Raw genomic sequence first — 17,907 nt, forward strand, 5'->3', positions numbered from 1 at the left:
TGTCACAACATTTCCTCTTGATATTCAGACAACACACTACACTACCAACCAACCCAGGAACAGTGATTACATCCCTCCATAGAGGGTTGGCGTCAGGAAGGGCATACAGTTGTAAAACCGGGACAAATCAACATGTGCGATACAGTTCGCACCCGCAACCCCACAGATGTGGGAAAATATTATTATTAGAAACTGTCACAATTACTATTTTTGTTTTCATCACAGCTTAACATTAGTTAAGATTGTCTCTTTAGTACATTTGTATTTTGTTGAAATAGTAGTGGTATATTATGTCATAATCCCCATACAAGTTTTTAATTTGTTTACAATCCATATAATTTGATTAGTTTCAAACAGAAAATCATATTTCCTGATCATATTACAGTTGTATTAGAGTATAAAACTCCAGGACAGTACAATGAGAGCAGGCATGGCTTGTAAAGTAACCTGGTTATAAACCAAAACGAACTCACAATACTGAACACATTCGTGTTGCACGTGTTTATGTATCTGCATCACAGATGGTGCTAGTAGTTCCTCGAAATCGATTCCGAAATCGGGTACCCGATTCCCCAGGCATATGGAATCGACTCTTCGCGATTCCAGTCGCAACCCATCACTAGTAATAATTACAGAATGTACAGCATGGCAATATAAATTGAACATGATAATAATTATAAAACTAACAACAGTAATAATAAAAGAAGGTGGGATCGACCCATCAATTTCAGACGTTTCCGTCGTCATTTATAAAATTGTGTGAGAACGAGAAGTGTGACGTCCATGCTATTCATGGAAGTAGAGTGACTTACACACGTATCTCCTCTTTTAACCCGTCATTCAGTATTTTTACAAATGTTCATTTTCTGTGTGGCCGTTGCATTCGTCATTGTAACAAGGGAGCTACATACCAGGGTGTACGCAAGTGTCGGCGTGATGCGACCCTTAGTTTCGGAGAACTAAAGCAGACACTTACTTTCCAGCTGGCTTACTTAATACTTCATATAATAAATAGTATATTTAATTTTGTGGTCTTACACAGTAATTTGCCAACGGCCGTAGCCGTGTTGAAACACCGGATCCCGTGAGATCTCCGAAGTTAAGCAACATTGGGCGTGGTCAGGAGTTAGTTGGGTTGCCACGCGCTGTTGGTGGGGGGGTAAGGGAATGGAGGAGCGGAAAGGAACTGGCCACCCTACCGCACGTAAACTCCGGCTCAGGAACACCTCTGCGGAGGTTCGGACCTGCCTTCGGGCAGAATACCCTTACCTACACAGTAATTTTAAAAAATCCATTGTCAAAAATTCATGATGAAAATATTCAGTCGAGTTTGTCAGTTAATGAAGTTCAAAGTGTTTGAGAATATTACCTGGGCTAATATTAGAAGATGCAGCTTAAAACCTTTTCAGTCTTTCGAACTCAGACAAGTTAAATGTAAACATTATACTATAACATAGGCCTACCTATAAAAACACATAATTAATTAAGGAATAAAAATACACACTATTAAATTAACATTAAGATGTTTCGCTCTTAAAAGAACGTCATCAGGTTCTACCAAGTCACATTCAGTATTAGGAAATATTTATGTTTATTTCTGTCTAAACACGTTTGAATTTGAAATTTGGAATTTATCTTAATGAGGTCCTGCTTTGTTTCAACTCCAGCAAACACTGATGCCTGTCGTACTCATATTGTTTTGTATGCCGTTTCCAATGGTTTTTTAAACATTTAATAACAAGCGCATGATGATATGCCGCACTTCGTAGTCAGAATTCATCCATTCTGACGTCATCATACAGTCCGTTTGGTAAAAATCTATCCTTTTTTATCCTGCAGTTCTTGATGTAAAGCTGCATTGTGTCGTAGAAGGGAATGGTATTTTTAATCGTAGTTCTTCTATATAGAACTGTTGTCTTGTGAGCTCATAGGTTAGTCTCAAAGGAGCATTTTTTGCCGGGCAGAGAACTTTTTAAGATACATGGTCTTCACTTTTATTGTATGTATGTTTAGCCATCAGCCCGAAGGCTGGTTGGATCTTCAACAGTTCCGCCATGAGCTGTCATAGATGGCCTAGGCATCACTGAAGAGGCGTACTAGGGAAATGAGGAGTGCGGTAGTTTCCCGTTGCTTTCCTCATCACTTTTATTAGTGTAGCTATATTATCCTTCGATAAGTATTGCCAGATAATGTCTGAGGAGTATGTCACGATAAGGGTCTGTTTGAACGTAGACCTTTTTCTCTTAGCAGCATGGAAGTTATTAGGAACGCTCGGCCATCTGTTGAATATGTTTGGAAGCTGGGAAAGATTATATAATCCAAAGAGTATGTAGTAGGGAATAGTATTCTTCCGTGATCAGAGGAAGTGTATTATACTCTCTGACTTAACAGGTAGTAATCAAACATCGTTGTATTCAGTGACGTTACTAAGGATGAAAATCACTTGTATCCGAATATTACTGAAAGTGTTGGCCGCTCAGCAACCTACTAAGTACAGAGTGTATTGCGGGTTGGAGTAAACCTTCGCCTGCTATTATTGAAGTGATCATTTAATGATTTGATTTTATGATTACTTAAAGTTGGCTGAACTTAGATACCTATCAATGTCTTATGATTCATCGGCAGGTAATTCTGGAGAAAATAAAATAAAAATTTAGTAAGTCGGTCCAGTAGAACGGAGGAACGTACTTGCCAAAGATGTGTTTAGTAAACTCTTTTAATATATAGATAATGTTAAGACAGAGAGTATTCCTGTAATTTGGCTGATAAGTGTAACAATGCAATCGAATTTACACGGTCCTCGACGCAATTTGCTGGATCAATGGTGCTTGAATGGACATGTCTAAAGAAACTACTGTGAAATAATAGATGTTTTAACTGACGAATGGACTCATGTCCCCCTGATGTCCTTCGCAGTGAATTGTGAGACGTTGGAATTTTTAGTGATTTCGACATGTTGGACGTCCAGGACGATATTCCTGGAACAGTTGATGGATTGTTACAAAACGTAATTTTAGAAGAGGAAGAATAAAAAACTGTTTCAGTCCCCAAGGAACCACGTACTCATCAAAAAGCTGTGCAGTGTATTAATGTGTTGGAACGTTATGTGCTTGTGTATAACCAAACAGAAATAGTTGAAACTCTGTTTGGATTACATAGCAAAATTTAATCAAAGTGAGCCCGTACAAAAGTGGAAGTGATTTTTTTCGCTAAGCAGTAAAGGGTGAGTACTGTACAGTACATTACTTGTAAAATAAAACATAAGACAATACAGTAGTATTTAAAAAAGAGTTTTAGTAGGCCTGAAATTCAGTGTACTGTGTATAAATTCAAAGAACCACTGTTTTTATTATGTATATGCAGTACACACTAGCTCAGAGATTTTCATTTTCTGCACTGTCAGTGCACTTGAAATACTGTACACCCACCTTTTAGATTGGATATCCCACTACACTGGACACATTTTAACGAACCGAAGGTGTCCATCATACAGGGGTTTCACTCTAAATACATTTAACATTGTTTGGACCAGTTTTCATGCCATTGTATTAATGAAGTGACCTAGATTTCAATTTGCAGATCTTCGAAAACAGAACTGTCTGCCGACGTCGACACTTAAACATGCAAGGACTGCCCAGCACCTTTCGCTTACTTCATTTTTATTTTAAGATTGGAGATCTTTGAAGTCAGTGAGTACATTGTTCTTGAGTTAAGTAGGTGTTATGTAGGTGACTATTTGTCTCGTTCCATTGGAACTTAAAACTGTTAGCTTCATTCTTCTTGCACGGGTGAAGTTCTTTCGTCGGCTTCCCTGTGATACTTTGCCAGCACCTCATTGACAAACTCTGTGGTTTCCCTAAATGAAGAAGCATTACTTGAGATGTTTATGTTCAGTGTAAATAATTAAACCTGCTTAACACTGACATATTGACATATGTGTGTCCTACATAAATATAAAAGCGGTCAAGTACGTGTCCCGGATCATACTACTGACGTGCCACTGGAAAAAGAAAAGAAATTTGTACCATTGTATGTTTCGTATCCAGCTTGTAAACTTCAGATTGTTATATCTATTCGTATTTATGAGGACAGATGGTATTGCCTCAGCAAGATTCAAAATTGTTGATTCTGGAATTTAAACCTTTAAGATTAAACGAGTCGTGGAACCTCAGATTACATTACACCAGAATTTACTTTCTTCTTATAGAATATTTAGAAGTGATATACAAGATTTTAAAAAAAATTATCTTTGAGCTATTTGGCCATAAAAGGAGGAAGGTAGTTTTTCGCCTTCTAAAGCCAAGAATCGGTTTTAATATTCTATTAAATACTAAATAGCAGTAGGAACATGTAAAATTGCAACTGATCAGAGTTCGGGGTGTTGCACGTTATGAAAATATTATCAAATTGTAAAATATTTCTCTCAGTGGGGTGGTGGACAATTGGTATCGTTAATGGCTTCTCACCAAAGAACAGCAGCAGTTCGAATCCCGGGAAATGCACGTAGGATTTTAGAAGTGAAAAGAAACGTTTTTATGGTTAACGCGAAGCTGGAGGTCCCGGGCCTACGGTCACGATATCAGTAATCAAAAGATTGCTTACTTTTTCTACAGGTACTGAGAAGTAACAAAATAAGTGTCACGTTATGCGTCGCATTTACTATATAGTTTTAAATTACTTATTAAACTTACATTGAATCTGCTGCCGTGCTTCAGGAATTGGCATATACAGTAGTTTCTCACTCGGTTGACTGGAATTCGAATACCAGTTCTTCTATGTAGTGGAATATTTAAATCCTGGTATTAGGATTGGAACGCGGTGCCCTCGGTTTCGTGAGGACAGCTGAATAATTCATCCTTTTCCTTTTACGTGGCAGTAATTAATTTTGTGGTTTTCGGAGACGCTGAGATACCGGAATTTTGTCACAAGCGGGTGTATTTGAGCCTTTAAAACCACCGGACTGAACCAGGATCAAACCTGCCAACATGAGGTCAGAAGGCCATCGCTCTGTCGTCTTCATCTACGCCATACTTCAGTAGTGATGTGAGTTGAGATATCGCCCTTACCTATCCTAGCAGTGAATTGCATAAACATGAACACCAGTTTAGACATTATTTATCTACCTACACGATTTCATTCTGCAACTGAACGTTATATCAAAGGGACAATTCTGTGTCACTAGTCTCCTGCACATTAAAGAACTACGGTGGAACAAAATTCCGGCAATCTAGTGACCCTTAAAATCTGTTTTAAATGAAGGGACGTTAATAATACACACAGCAATTTATCAACATGTGTTCCGGAGTTGGACATTCAGTTATCGAGTACTGATCAATAGATTCCAGGTAATATGATCGTAAGATTTACAGATTAGATTACATTTGTAATAAGTGTTAATTGTCCATCACAGGATAATGCAACTGTATCAGATTTGATTCAGTGTCACTCGCAGCTATTGAAGTGGTTATTATATGTTAACGAATCTATACTAATATAATAAAGTGAGATTACAAATTTTGTGAGTTTGTGTATATCTGGAGGGTAATCTCAGAAACTACTGGACCCATTATAAAAGTTCTTTCACTATTAGAAAGATACATACCGGGCGAGTTGGCCGTGCGCGTAGAGGCGCTCTGTTGTGAGCTTGCATCCGGGAGATAATAGGTTCGAATCCCACTATCGGCAGCCCTGAAGATGGTTTTCCGTGGTTTCCCATTTTCACACCAGGCAAATGCTGGGGCTGTACCTTAATTAAGGCCACGGCCGCTTCCTTCCAACTCCTAGGCCTTTCCTATCACATCGTCGCCATAAGACCTATCTGTGTCGGTGTGACGTAAAGCCCCTAGCAAAAAAAAAGGAAGATACATCATCCCTGAGTGCTATAGGCTATATTGTTAAATGTAAGTTTTCCCGACTACCAAAGGCCTTTAAGGCGTGTGGCAGAAAAAAAATTCACTGATACATTAATCAGGAAAACTCCGCTACCATTAAACTTGAAATCTGGAAAGCAATTTACGTTTTCCGATTACAGATTTCCTAGGAACACGTATTTTGGAAATCGACCCCCAAGGTTTAGGGGGTAGGGTTAAAAATCGAAACCTAGGAAAAACGGCCGAGTGGGGTATGAAATGAAGGAGTTTAATTTATGCATTAGAACATGAATTTGGAACTTGAGCAGAATGAAGAATCGGTAGGGGGTTAGCGAGACAGGAGGGCTGCGGAGACGGGGGGTGTAGAAATCGAAACCTACGAAATGCGGCCGAGTGGGGTATCATATGAAAGAGATTAATTGATTAATTTGTACGTAACAAAAGTAAGTTCGAGCATTGGTAGAAAGCCATTGGATACGTTTAATTACAAAATGTATAACAATTCATAATAATATAATATTATTAAGAGAGAGTGCGAATTTTGTGAGTTTGTTTGTGTGTGGAGGGTACTACTGATCCTGTTACAAAATTATTTCACTAATAGAAAGACACATTATCTCAAATGTCAACAGCATCTTGATTGGTAGGGAAGTTCATAAAATAACGACGGTCAAATATGTCAACATCTATGTCCCTAAGGAAATACCTCTGATAATGTCCACTCAGTTGCACGAAACCAGTTTAGTTTATCAATCTACCTATCTATATAAATAAAATTTTATGAGTATGAATGTATATATTATCACTAGTCACAAAACTACTTCATCAATTTGCCCACACGCACCATTATTAATTAATATATATCATTATGAGTTCCGTGGATTATTACCACGAGCAAAGCTGTGACGGGTGTGCTAGTTTACGAATAAGAAGGTCAACGGAGTGTTTCAAAGAATATTTGTCTGAAATCATTTACAGTCTACTTAATAATGATTAACAATCAACACACTATACTTAAAAGTTACTATTTCAAGTTTAGATGTTTAAAATGTGATTAAAATTTATTTTTCGTGATTCGAATTTGCTTCTAATTATCACGAGCTGTTTTTATGTAATACCATAATAGATTCAACACAGTATTCCTAATAATAATGTATTCTAATTAAGGGATGAAAAACTTAGGAGTGTAACAATACACAGTTTTACTGGAAAGAAGATAAGCTTAATTATAAGTCAAGACGTAATGGGCAATAGTAACAATTCTCGGCATACGGATAAATACATTTATTGAACTATACTAATAGTATCATTGAATACACGTTCATATGTTAATACTAGGCCTATACTTAACAATTAAACATCAAAATAGTTTAAGCTACTTCGGAACATTCCTATGAATTGTTTCTTCGGTAATGTACCAGTACTGATACAAAAGCAAAGCAAAGTCATCTCCGTACAGGCCATAAAGGCCCTTGGAGGGATAGAAGGTAAAGGCTTCCACTATCCGTAACCTCGGCACTTGATGGGGTAGAGTGATTAGCTCTACGCCCGGCCACCTTTGCCCCCAAGAATTAACCTGGTACTCATTTTTGGTGTAGGCTGAGTGAACCTCAGGGCTTTGTGCACCTCCGGAAGCGGAAATCTACACTGATACACTCTTACCTTTTCTTGATTTGATTATAACATGTTTTGAATTCTCCCGTGTCCGACTCGTTGGCTGAATGGTCAGCGTACTGGCCTTCGGTTCAGAGGGTCCCGGGTTCGATTCCCGGCCGGGTCGGGAATTTTAACCTTAATTGGTTAATTCCAGTGGCCCGGGGGCTGGGTGTTTGTGCTGTCACCAACATCCCTGCAACTCACACACCACACATAACACTATCCTCCACCACAATAACACGCAGTTACCTACATATGGCAGATGCCGCCCACCCTCATCGGAGGGTCTGCCTTACAAGGGCTGCACCCGGCTAAAAATAGCCACACGAAATTATATACTTCTCCCGTACCTCATTTCGTACATGTACAAATTCTTACCTTTCTTAAAAATCTTGAAGCATCTGAAGTTCTCGTTTTAAACCTCTGAACGTAACAGTATTTCAGATACTCTTTATACACGTAAATGTTGATTAGCTCCATACTTTTAGATCTAAGGTACAGTACCACGTTCTCTGTTTTTATTCATACACCGACAACGAGCTGTGAAACGCAATGTCAGTTGCAAATGTGAGATATGGGTTTAGGTCTCTTATTGGACTGAGCCAATGTCGAACGTGCCAAGTTGGGGTCAGAAGGTCAGCGCCTCAACAGTCTGAGCGACTCAGCCCGGCTATTTGCGAAAGAGCATGGCTGTCTCACTCATAAGTAGGGTGCGGAATTTTATGTTTTATTAAAATGTGAAATATGCACATAAAAATGTAGTAAATAACAGTGAAATATCTAATTAAATATTTAATATTCATAAAAGATGTACTAAATGTACAAAAATGTTCATATATTCGTTTTATTATGACTTGTGGTTATGGTTATGATATGAGACAATAAAATATTTTATGATAGTCATCGTTGTTGCGTTAGATAATTTATATAGTCTACCGTTTTCTAATTTTGACAGTATTATCTAATCAAATTAAAGGCGTAATACAGCCCTTGGAGATAAATAACTAGTAATAATATTTCACAAACAGAACTATAGCACTTGGAGGTAAATACCTAATAACATTATTTCATAAGCAGGAGGTAAATACCTAATAACATTATTTCACAAGCAGAACTATAGCACTGCATTTGAAAGTTATTTTCTGATGTTCTTTAACAAATTAAAATATGAACTTACAATAACTACATACATTTATATAATTACGAAATAATATTTCAACTATCATTTTTCTAAAGCTTCGCTCCAACTCGAAAGTCTAAGGTGTGGCGTTATCCGGAAACATGCCCATAACGCTGGCAGCATCCTCGCTGGCTAACAATTTCTATCCGCTGCCTCAGGAATTCTGGTGAAGAAGAGTCTCCAATGGTTGCGGAAGCAAGCTCATGGCTTAAGGCTTTTCCGTCGGTCAGTGTGGGCACACTTACGGATAATACGTTGTTTAAAATCGCAATCGGCTTACGTCTTGGGTGTAAAATATGCCAGTTACATAAGTGGAAGTCGACGTTTATGGCCGCCATGCTTTAAGTTGCCCTAAGAGTGCTGGTCGATTTTCAAGACACTGTTCAATTAATGACACTATCAAAAGAGCTTTTACATCTATCGATGTCTCTTCTGTCCTAGAACCGAGTGGAATTAGTTGCGCAGACGGAAAACGCCCTGATGGTCCCATGAAACAAAGGTAGATCTCTCCTGTGGGATGCCACGTGTGTCGATACTTGAGCACCATCTCATTTGCCTCACACTTGCAAGGCTGTTAGTTCTACTGCTGTAATGGCCGTACACAATAAAACGGCGAAATGCAGAGCAGTAATGGACAACTACATCTTCGTGGTATTCGCAGTCGAAAGGATGGGGATGTAGGGTCAAAAGGCGTAATTAAAATACTTCAAATATTTAAAAATAATGTTATGCACTGTAAATTCTGGAGTATATTACACAATGAATAGTTGTAGGTAATTTCCTTTTGCCCTCATGCCCTGAAAATAAAACAAATAAATAAAGTTAATGGAGAATAAACTCCTATTAACATAAATAGTACGGTAACATTTTTATCCTGATGTGCAGTGTGTCACCAAGTACTTCTCCTTGTTTTCCATTTTGATGATTTGGCGCTGATCAGATAAAATTCTCTTATAGGCGGAGAAGGAGCGTTCAACATCGCAGGAAGTCACCGGTGCATATTTTAAAAGATAGCTGTGTGAAGTGGGCTCGTCTTGTTCGCCATGAATTATCTTGCAAACAGATAGAGAGTTTAAATGACCTGGATTTCGCTTCATGACTGCATGGAGTTTGTTAAAACCTCTGACCGATATAGGGCACCTAGCCATCTCAGATTCTGAGAAAGGATTAGTGCTGTTGTATGCAGTTGAGGCACACGGACCTACTGTATTTCACGGACAAAGGGTTAGAAATCCCAATGTTAAAGAAATTTTAAAGCCAACTGAATTGAAATATATTCTGTAATACAACCCGTGGTCCTATACGGAGCAGAGACCTGGACTCTGACGCAAAAGACAGAAAGAAAACTCATGACATTTGAGAATGCTGTGCTGAGACAGATTTTTGGACCAGTTAAGGACAGAGGGAAATGGAGGAAAAGGAAAAATCTAGAACTTGAAAAATTGTACAAATTGTTAGACATTGTGGCAGTGATTAAAGAGGATGAAGTGGTATGGACACGTAATGCGTCGAGAAGGTCAGATAATCAGGCAGGTGGTGGAAGAAAACATCAGAGGCAAAAGACCAAAGGAAAAACCACGATTGAGATGGATGGATGGATGGGGTCAGAGAGGATATTAGAAGAATTGTACTAACCGAAGAAGAATACACGGATCGAAAAAGGTGGAGGAGGCTAATTGGCGAGGCCAAAAACCGACTACGGATTGTGTGGCCAACTTAGTAAGTAGTAAGTATGAGATGAAATTCGCCAATTGTTTTACTATAGTGCGAAAATTAACAGAGCTGTCATACTTTAAAAAAATAATTACCTAGATATGTGTAAAATGTTATATTCACATAATATGTAAAAATATGCAATATTACTAAGAATATGCAAAAAGAAATATTTAAATTGAAACATAGGTATAACAATATCAGAACCACAGTTCGCCGACATTGTCATTTTCAGTGGTCTACAGGTAAAGGAAAATAATGTATAATTGCGTAAGAATACGGGCCCTGCTCATAAGTATATTTTGTTGATATACGAAGGTCGATCAAATTTAAAGGGGATTTTTGTTCCTGAAAATCAACAGTTGGCAGGACTGGCCCCGCGCTTCTGCTATGCATAGCGGGACCGTTAGGAGTGGGGAGAGCGTGCTGTTAGATATTTCCCGCCGTTTCGTCAGTAACGCTCACGATGTCGGAGCAACAGGTGCGCCCCTCCACTGCGTAACGAATAATTATAAAAAAATTTGCTCGTGAAGGAGCTACAGCGGCGGAAATTTGCCACAGATTGACTGCACAGTTCGGTGGTCAAACATGGTCAAGGAGGCGTGTGTTTGCCTGGCATGAAATGTTCAAGGAAGGATGAGAACTTGTGAAAAATCAGGAACACGATCGCCGTTCCCGGACCAGCATTACAGACGAAATCATTAGTGCAGTTAAAGACATTATCGACGGACGAGAGTATCAGAAATTGCAGAACAAGTCGGAATCAGTTATGGGAGCTGTCAAGCAACCATCACTAACTACCTACATCTCCGTAAAGTGTTTTCCAGATGGGTTCCTCGCCTTTTGACCGAAAATCTGAAGTTGAGACGTTTGAAGGTTTGTCAGAGGCTTACAGCAAGCTTTGCGTGAGAAGGTGATGCATTTTTGAGTCGAATCATTACCTGCGACAAAATATGGGTCCACCACTACACTCCCGAATCCAAACAAGCCAGTAAGGAGTGGTGGAGGGAAGGGAAGGCAGCAGCAGTGAAAGCCAAGACTCGACTGTCAGCTGGCAAGGTTCTTGCAACTGTTCTTTTCGATCGCCGAGGCATTTTGCTGATTGATCTTTTGCATGAGCGATGCACAATCAATGCCGCTTACTACTGCGAGCTGTTGAACAAGGCTAGGGTTGCATATCGCCGCAAAAGAAGAGACCAACCGATTCGACAATGTACGGTCCCGTACTGCAGCTCTGTCTCCAAGCTACAGGAAATGCACTGGACTCCACTTGATCATCCTCCATACAGCCCGGACTTATCGCCCTGTGATTTTCATTTGTTCGGACCGCTTAAAGAAGGTCTAGGAGGGCAACGATTTGAAAGTGACAAGAGTGTGGAAGACTTCGTGCGCAACTGGCTGGCGACACGACCCTGTTCTTTTTACGATGAGGGCATCAAAAATCTGCCCATACGCTGGGACAAATGCATTTCCAAAGCAGGAAACTATGTGGAAAAATAAATTGTAATTGCCTTGTGTTTTTCAATAAATGAATTTAAATAAAAAATAAAATCCCGTTTATATTTGATCCCCCCTCTGCAGAAACGAATAACTTCTGTATGTCACGGCTGACTCCGACTGGATGAACTGTATGCCAATTAAATAAGGGTGTTAAGGAAGCTTTTGGCTTCTCACTGTATTTGACGCCACTTCTGTGCCCTGCTTCTTAAATCAAGCAGTCCCCTCCACCAATCAAACTGGGTGTCATATTTGAAATCTTCTTCTTGCGTTACCTAAGTTTGGATACCTATTTAAAGTCTGTTCTTAAGCGCCCAAGCTTACAGATACGCTGTCCTCGAAAATATATCAAAAACGAAAAGAATACAAAAAATAGAAAATTATTCAGTTGTACGTTTTCTGAGTAAATATTTATTATATAAAAAAAGCATGTAACATTTTTTAATTTCTTTTGTCAAGTTCGCTCGAATGACATAATTTTAAATATTTTTTAACTTTTTATTTTTAAAACCTGCATTTGTTGAGTTCGTCCTTTGAATTCACTATCGCTGTGCCTCATATATGTACCTAGAGTCTGAGGAGGTTATTGAGGATCCCTGGCGTGGGAAACATTGCACTTGGCGTTTACAAACCAGTGTATGAGTAATTCCTCAATGCGAGTGAAACTTGCAGAGAGAATTTGTGAAGTATCTCATTCAAATATTTATAGAGCTCTCGTAGCGAGGGAAGATACATGCCGCCTATGGCAAGCTGTTAAATGTATGTTAAATATAGACGATGAGGTAGGGTATGGATATAACTGAGCTGCGCTCTTCAATCACTTGCACAGAAAACAGTTCTCTGAACCGGCCTGACTAATTGTTATACTGAATATTATTTTATTGGATATTCCTATGAATGTGATATAAAACAAATATATTCTGATATTCTCAGAAAGTCTCCTTGAAAATAGACTTCTTCAAAACAGATTATTCACTGTTTCTCGCCTTCAAGCTGAAAACGGTTGGATACACAGACTCTTCTAAAACGTGAGCCTTGTATGAAAATCAAAGAATATCCTAGAAAATTCCTTGAAGACAGGAAATGACACAAGACGCGTTTATTAAGGAATCAGAATTTACTAATTTTAACTTGTATATCTTAAAATCAGGAACTGGCTGTAGTTACTCTCAACATTCTGACGTAATTTTGTGACGTGAATGAGGCTGGATTGGCAGCTTCGTGTCATTCTTTTAGCGCGCCCATGACGAAGAAATAGGGAAAGGAAGTGCAGGATCCGGTAGAGTTTTATTTAACTTCACTTGTATAATATTTATTGTTACTGCCGCAAAACCAGATTTAGAGGACACCTATCTTTCGCTTCTCCTCAGCAAAGTACTTCTGCAACTGTACCATCTTTCTTAACATATTATTCTATCATATTGCTAATCAGTTTCATGTTAAAGTTTGCAGTCATTGTGTCATCAAACTGTCATTATCAAGGTGATCATAATAAAAAGTGTTAATGGTAGTGTCTCGAGCACAGATCACTATCAGAGAATCCTTGTTGCTTGTTGTTTAAAGGGGCCTAACATCGAAGGTCATCGGCCCATCAGAGAATCCTGTGCCGGAAGGAATCGAGAAACTACGGCATGGATAAGTGAATTGGCCCTAGTCTCGCAAGGAACTCTCACTAACTCGACATATCTCAATTTAATAAACCGTGTTAACCTAGTAACGTTCTTATTTGGCATAACATGAAGCATTAAAAATGAACATTTTGGATGTAGCCGCGCTGCTAGTATTGCTACTGTTTTTTTTTTTTTTTTTTTTTTTTTTTTTTTTACCAGTCGTTGCTGACGATGTGCAAGAGCAGAATGTTGGAACGTGTCTTTAAAATTCAATATACTGTAGGTGTGTTTCTTGGACATTGTGCACGATCGTACTCCTACCGGAAAGAGTCAGTCAGATTAAATGATTAAGTAATCTTTCGAGTCACTGAGGTTTATTTGAATCAGTTGTTGTATGTTACAACATTGAGACGATCTATTGACATTTTCTCAATTTACATTTTTGACATGTTCGTTGTAATGTTCAGAATAAACCTGCGTGAACTATACACAGCTTATTGCGTGCATATTTAGAACTCAAAGTAGCCGATGGTATCCTCAATATTCTATTGGTTGTCAAATATATTCTAGCTTTTCACAAACGTAGTTATTATCTGCGCACTTTTTAGCGATAGATTTACACCCTAGTGCTGAATCGGTCGACTTCGGTTATCTTCGAGATTCGTATTGGCAACTTTTGAAACACAAACTAAGAATCTCTTATGATTGCTGTGCGACATCTGGCGTACACTTTACGTACTCGTACTGTTGTTGTTTACACGCAAAGCCAAACTATAGAATTCATGCTAAGAAAAGGTTTCGCATCGAGAAATGTTAAATAGTAATATATATATTGTGTGTGACGCAGTTGTTGGCGTAAGATAATAAAGGTTTAGAACGATCATATTATCGATTCAGTTCAGATTTAATTTCCATTCAGTTGGCAGTATTACCGGAACCGGCATGCTTCCTCCTTACTCCTCAACCCAGTACAAAAATCTATCACTAAAAAGTGCGCGTACAATATGTACTTCTGCACTAAACAGTTTGAAATCTAGGGTCCGATACTTATCTACTGTACAAATAACCCTGTAATGCCCAAGCTAAGTGCATATTTTAAAATATTGAAGTGTATTTATTACTATAATCTCATTTTGCTCTCTTGAGTTCCTGTTATACTCTACAACTCCTTCATTCGTCGATGTAATATATTTGTAACAATAGTCAATAAATTGCGTAATAATAAACTCGTTCATAACTCACTAAACAGGAATATTCATCTCATTGTTGGAAAATTGAGCTTGAACCCAAAAGCACTGACATGAAAACATTGAAGTACCTACGTGATAATGAAACTTTTAGCTCATAAAAATTAGTAATACCGTCTTTCAGTCTATGTTAAACCTTGTTAATTATCTACGAGCTTGTTGTGCTGTGTGTAACAGTTCTGAAATAAATTCAGTTTTTAATCTACTTCACATTTTTCATAGCATTGTGGGCTGGTATCAAGAAATGATACAAATTACCTATGAAGTGAAATTAAGAAAACTTTTCACCAGAGGCTGCTCGTGATTCTGTGATAAAATGTGTATCGGAGGATAGTAGGAATAAAAATTCTTGACTTGGGTGTCCTGTAACTACTACTAAAAATGTGCGTAACAAATATGCACCGGGCGAGTTGGCCGTGCGCGTAGAGGCGCGCGGCTGTGAGTTTGCATCCGGGAGATAGTAGGTTCGAATCCCACTATCGGCAGCCCTGAAGATGGTTTTCCGTGGTTTCCCATTTTCACACCAGGCAAATTCTGGGGCTGTACCTTAATTAAGGCCACGGCCGCTTCCTTCCAACTCCTAGGCCTTTCCTATCCCATCGTCGCCATAAGACCTATCTGTGTCGGTGCGACGTAAAGCCCCTAGCAAAAAAAAAACAAAAACAAATATGCAACACATGGCATTATAGGGACAAAGAAATTGTAAATTTAGCCAGAATAGATATGTCACCATCCAGCCGCACAAATCATTACCAGCAGCGACTGGTAAGGTATAGGAGCACCAGCTATCGCTTGCTAGGTTGATGTGTATTAGCAACTTCTGGTTACCAAGCTTTCAGACTGACACTGAACATAATATCAAAAGGAGTGCCTCTTGCACTTTTATAACAAAAATACGCCATTTGTTTGAAATATTACCTTAATCATTAGAATCTTTCCCTGCTATTGAATTGATTGTTAGCCTTGAATGAAATGCATTTTTACAGTCGCCAACCCACATAAAGACCATTAAGTAATGAATTCATTTGTAATGCGTTCATCATTATACCGTATTCAATCGCTTCATTTGGGCACTTCATGTTGACCTTAAGTATGAACGACAGCGTCAAGTTTAAAGTTCAGGCATCTCCTGAATTTTAAACGATGTCGAGTTAGTGCATGTTCCTTATTAGAACAATTTTTGAGTTCATTTGAAGACCCATATAATGTTTCATTAAAATTGCAGTTGCCCATTTTGTATCAAAATATATACCCTTACGGAATAACTATCTTTCAGGATGCCCCATCAGAAATTGCACATCTAAAGGTGACCTGCCGGATCGGAAATCCAAGTGGTCTGAATGTTGTGGTTCGGATACATGCCCAGCGGAGAAAATTAATGGATTCGTGGAAAGTAAGTCAACCTGTGGATTGATATAGACAAAAGATACGCCCTCTCCCTACAGTTTGCAATCCTCTGTTGCCAAGCTGGGAATTCTTGGTTGAGGCGAAATGCAATCTTTGTAGCACGTGATGAAGTTATAATTGCATGCAGTTGATTATCATTCTTCTTATGTTCTTTTAATATGTGACTATTTGTGAAAGATTATTGTGTCAAGAGAAAACAGACTAAAAGTTAAAATAAGGACGAAATTCTGTTCTGCATGCTTGTAAATAATGATACAATTTTAACCTATCATTGGTTACGATTTATTGGTCCTCTAGAGCCCGTATATATGGGAGAATACTGCGATATTCTGTTACTTGATGAAGACAGGCCCATTTGAATGTTCGTGCTTTGAAACTGCATCTATCCATGACTCAGTTTTCAGTAGTAATATATTCTTATGAAGATTTATAGAAAAAAAATTACTATTTCGTTCGCATAAACACCGTCGTAAATTACATTTAATTGATTTTAGAGTATAACTTCATGAAACAATCAACAGTTTCTAAGTATTTTTGTTTAGAGTTTTGAAGCCACTCTGACAGATTTTACTGAGTGTATTTAGCTTACTATCAGCTGTATTATAAAAAAAGGACTGGAAAAGAAAACCACGGCTTGTGTAATCCATAATTTTTTAAATATATATTTTACGTATGGTGTGGAAATATATACTCTTGATGACATATTACTGTGTTGTTAAGAGGCTGGATGAGTCCACAGTTAGCGAGACTGCTGATAATTGAACAAACATCGTTAAGCTTCTTTCTGTGAAATTAATCGTCGTTCATTAACTAACAGTAGCCCGTGTAATCTGTCTCGAAGTGGTATACCTCTTCTCTGTAAACGTCTTGTATTAATTTTGTTCCTTTGAAAAATCCACTTTTATGTTAAGACATGTTCTGTGGTAAGATTTAGAAGCTAAAATTGAGTGGTTCAGTACTTGGCCACGGCCAATTTTTGTGATGTGGCTCCTCCAATTCCTTACTAAATGCAGTCGAGTATTTGAATGATTGTAAGTTCTCAATCATAATTGAATATATTGATAATTTAGTTTCCACATAGTCTGGAATGCTTCCTTGGGAGACGAAGAGAAAGATGTGGTGGTGGTGGTTGTTATCATTGTGTTAATAGGAAGTACAACTGGGCAAGCTGAGGCGCAAAAAAAAAAAGTAGTAGTACCAAGAAGGGTGTTAAAATGCAAGACTTCCTAGGCCTCGCAAACGTAATACTGTCGGACTTGGAAGAGAACACGAGTTGACCAAGAGGTTTAGGACAGGAAAGATGGAAATGAGGATCCACACACAAGTAAGTGGAAGAAACACCACGCTCCGCTAGGAGAACCATGGTCGCTAACCCACGCTCACAAGTTGAGAGCCCGTGGTGCCACTTGAAGTCGCCTTTCATGTCAGGCGCGGGGCACCGTGGATATGTTCTACCGTCCCCATCCACAGCGGGCTGACAGAGATTAAAGCCATTGCAGAACACACATACACTGTACACCTTTACTTTGTTATAGAAAGTTTAGCCCATGGTAGTTTATTGTTGTTTTCCTTTGCTTTGTTCAGTTTGTGAAACGAACTATTTGGAGATTTACAGCATCTCTGAATTTTCGATCACATTATTTGAAGAGGCATTTGTATGTTTTCAATTCTTAATTTTGCTGTATGGTGCCTTCACCTTCTGAATATATTCTAGTACCGACTCTTAT

General features: G+C 38.5%; 1 protein-coding gene across 4 annotated transcripts in view; it reads left to right on the forward strand.

Annotated features, from left to right (window-relative positions):
• The window catches only part of Pde11 (Phosphodiesterase 11), a 703,554-nt gene that overhangs the window by 599,202 nt on the left and 86,445 nt on the right, over nt 1-17,907 (forward strand). For 2 of the 4 annotated variants that reach the window (XR_010858547.2, XM_067136341.2), the window contains exon 3: nt 16,050-16,166. The exons of the other annotated variants lie outside the window; for them this stretch is intronic. Coding sequence is in view for 1 of the 2 variants with exons in the window: in XM_067136341.2 (XP_066992442.1) it covers nt 16,050-16,166 (117 nt within the window). In the remaining variant the exon portion in view is untranslated. The remainder of the gene's footprint in view (nt 1-16,049; nt 16,167-17,907) is intronic. 4 annotated transcript variants of the gene reach the window in all.

Source organism: Anabrus simplex, chromosome 1 (genome assembly GCF_040414725.1).
Source record: "Anabrus simplex isolate iqAnaSimp1 chromosome 1, ASM4041472v1, whole genome shotgun sequence".
NCBI lineage: Eukaryota > Metazoa > Arthropoda > Insecta > Orthoptera > Tettigoniidae > Anabrus > Anabrus simplex.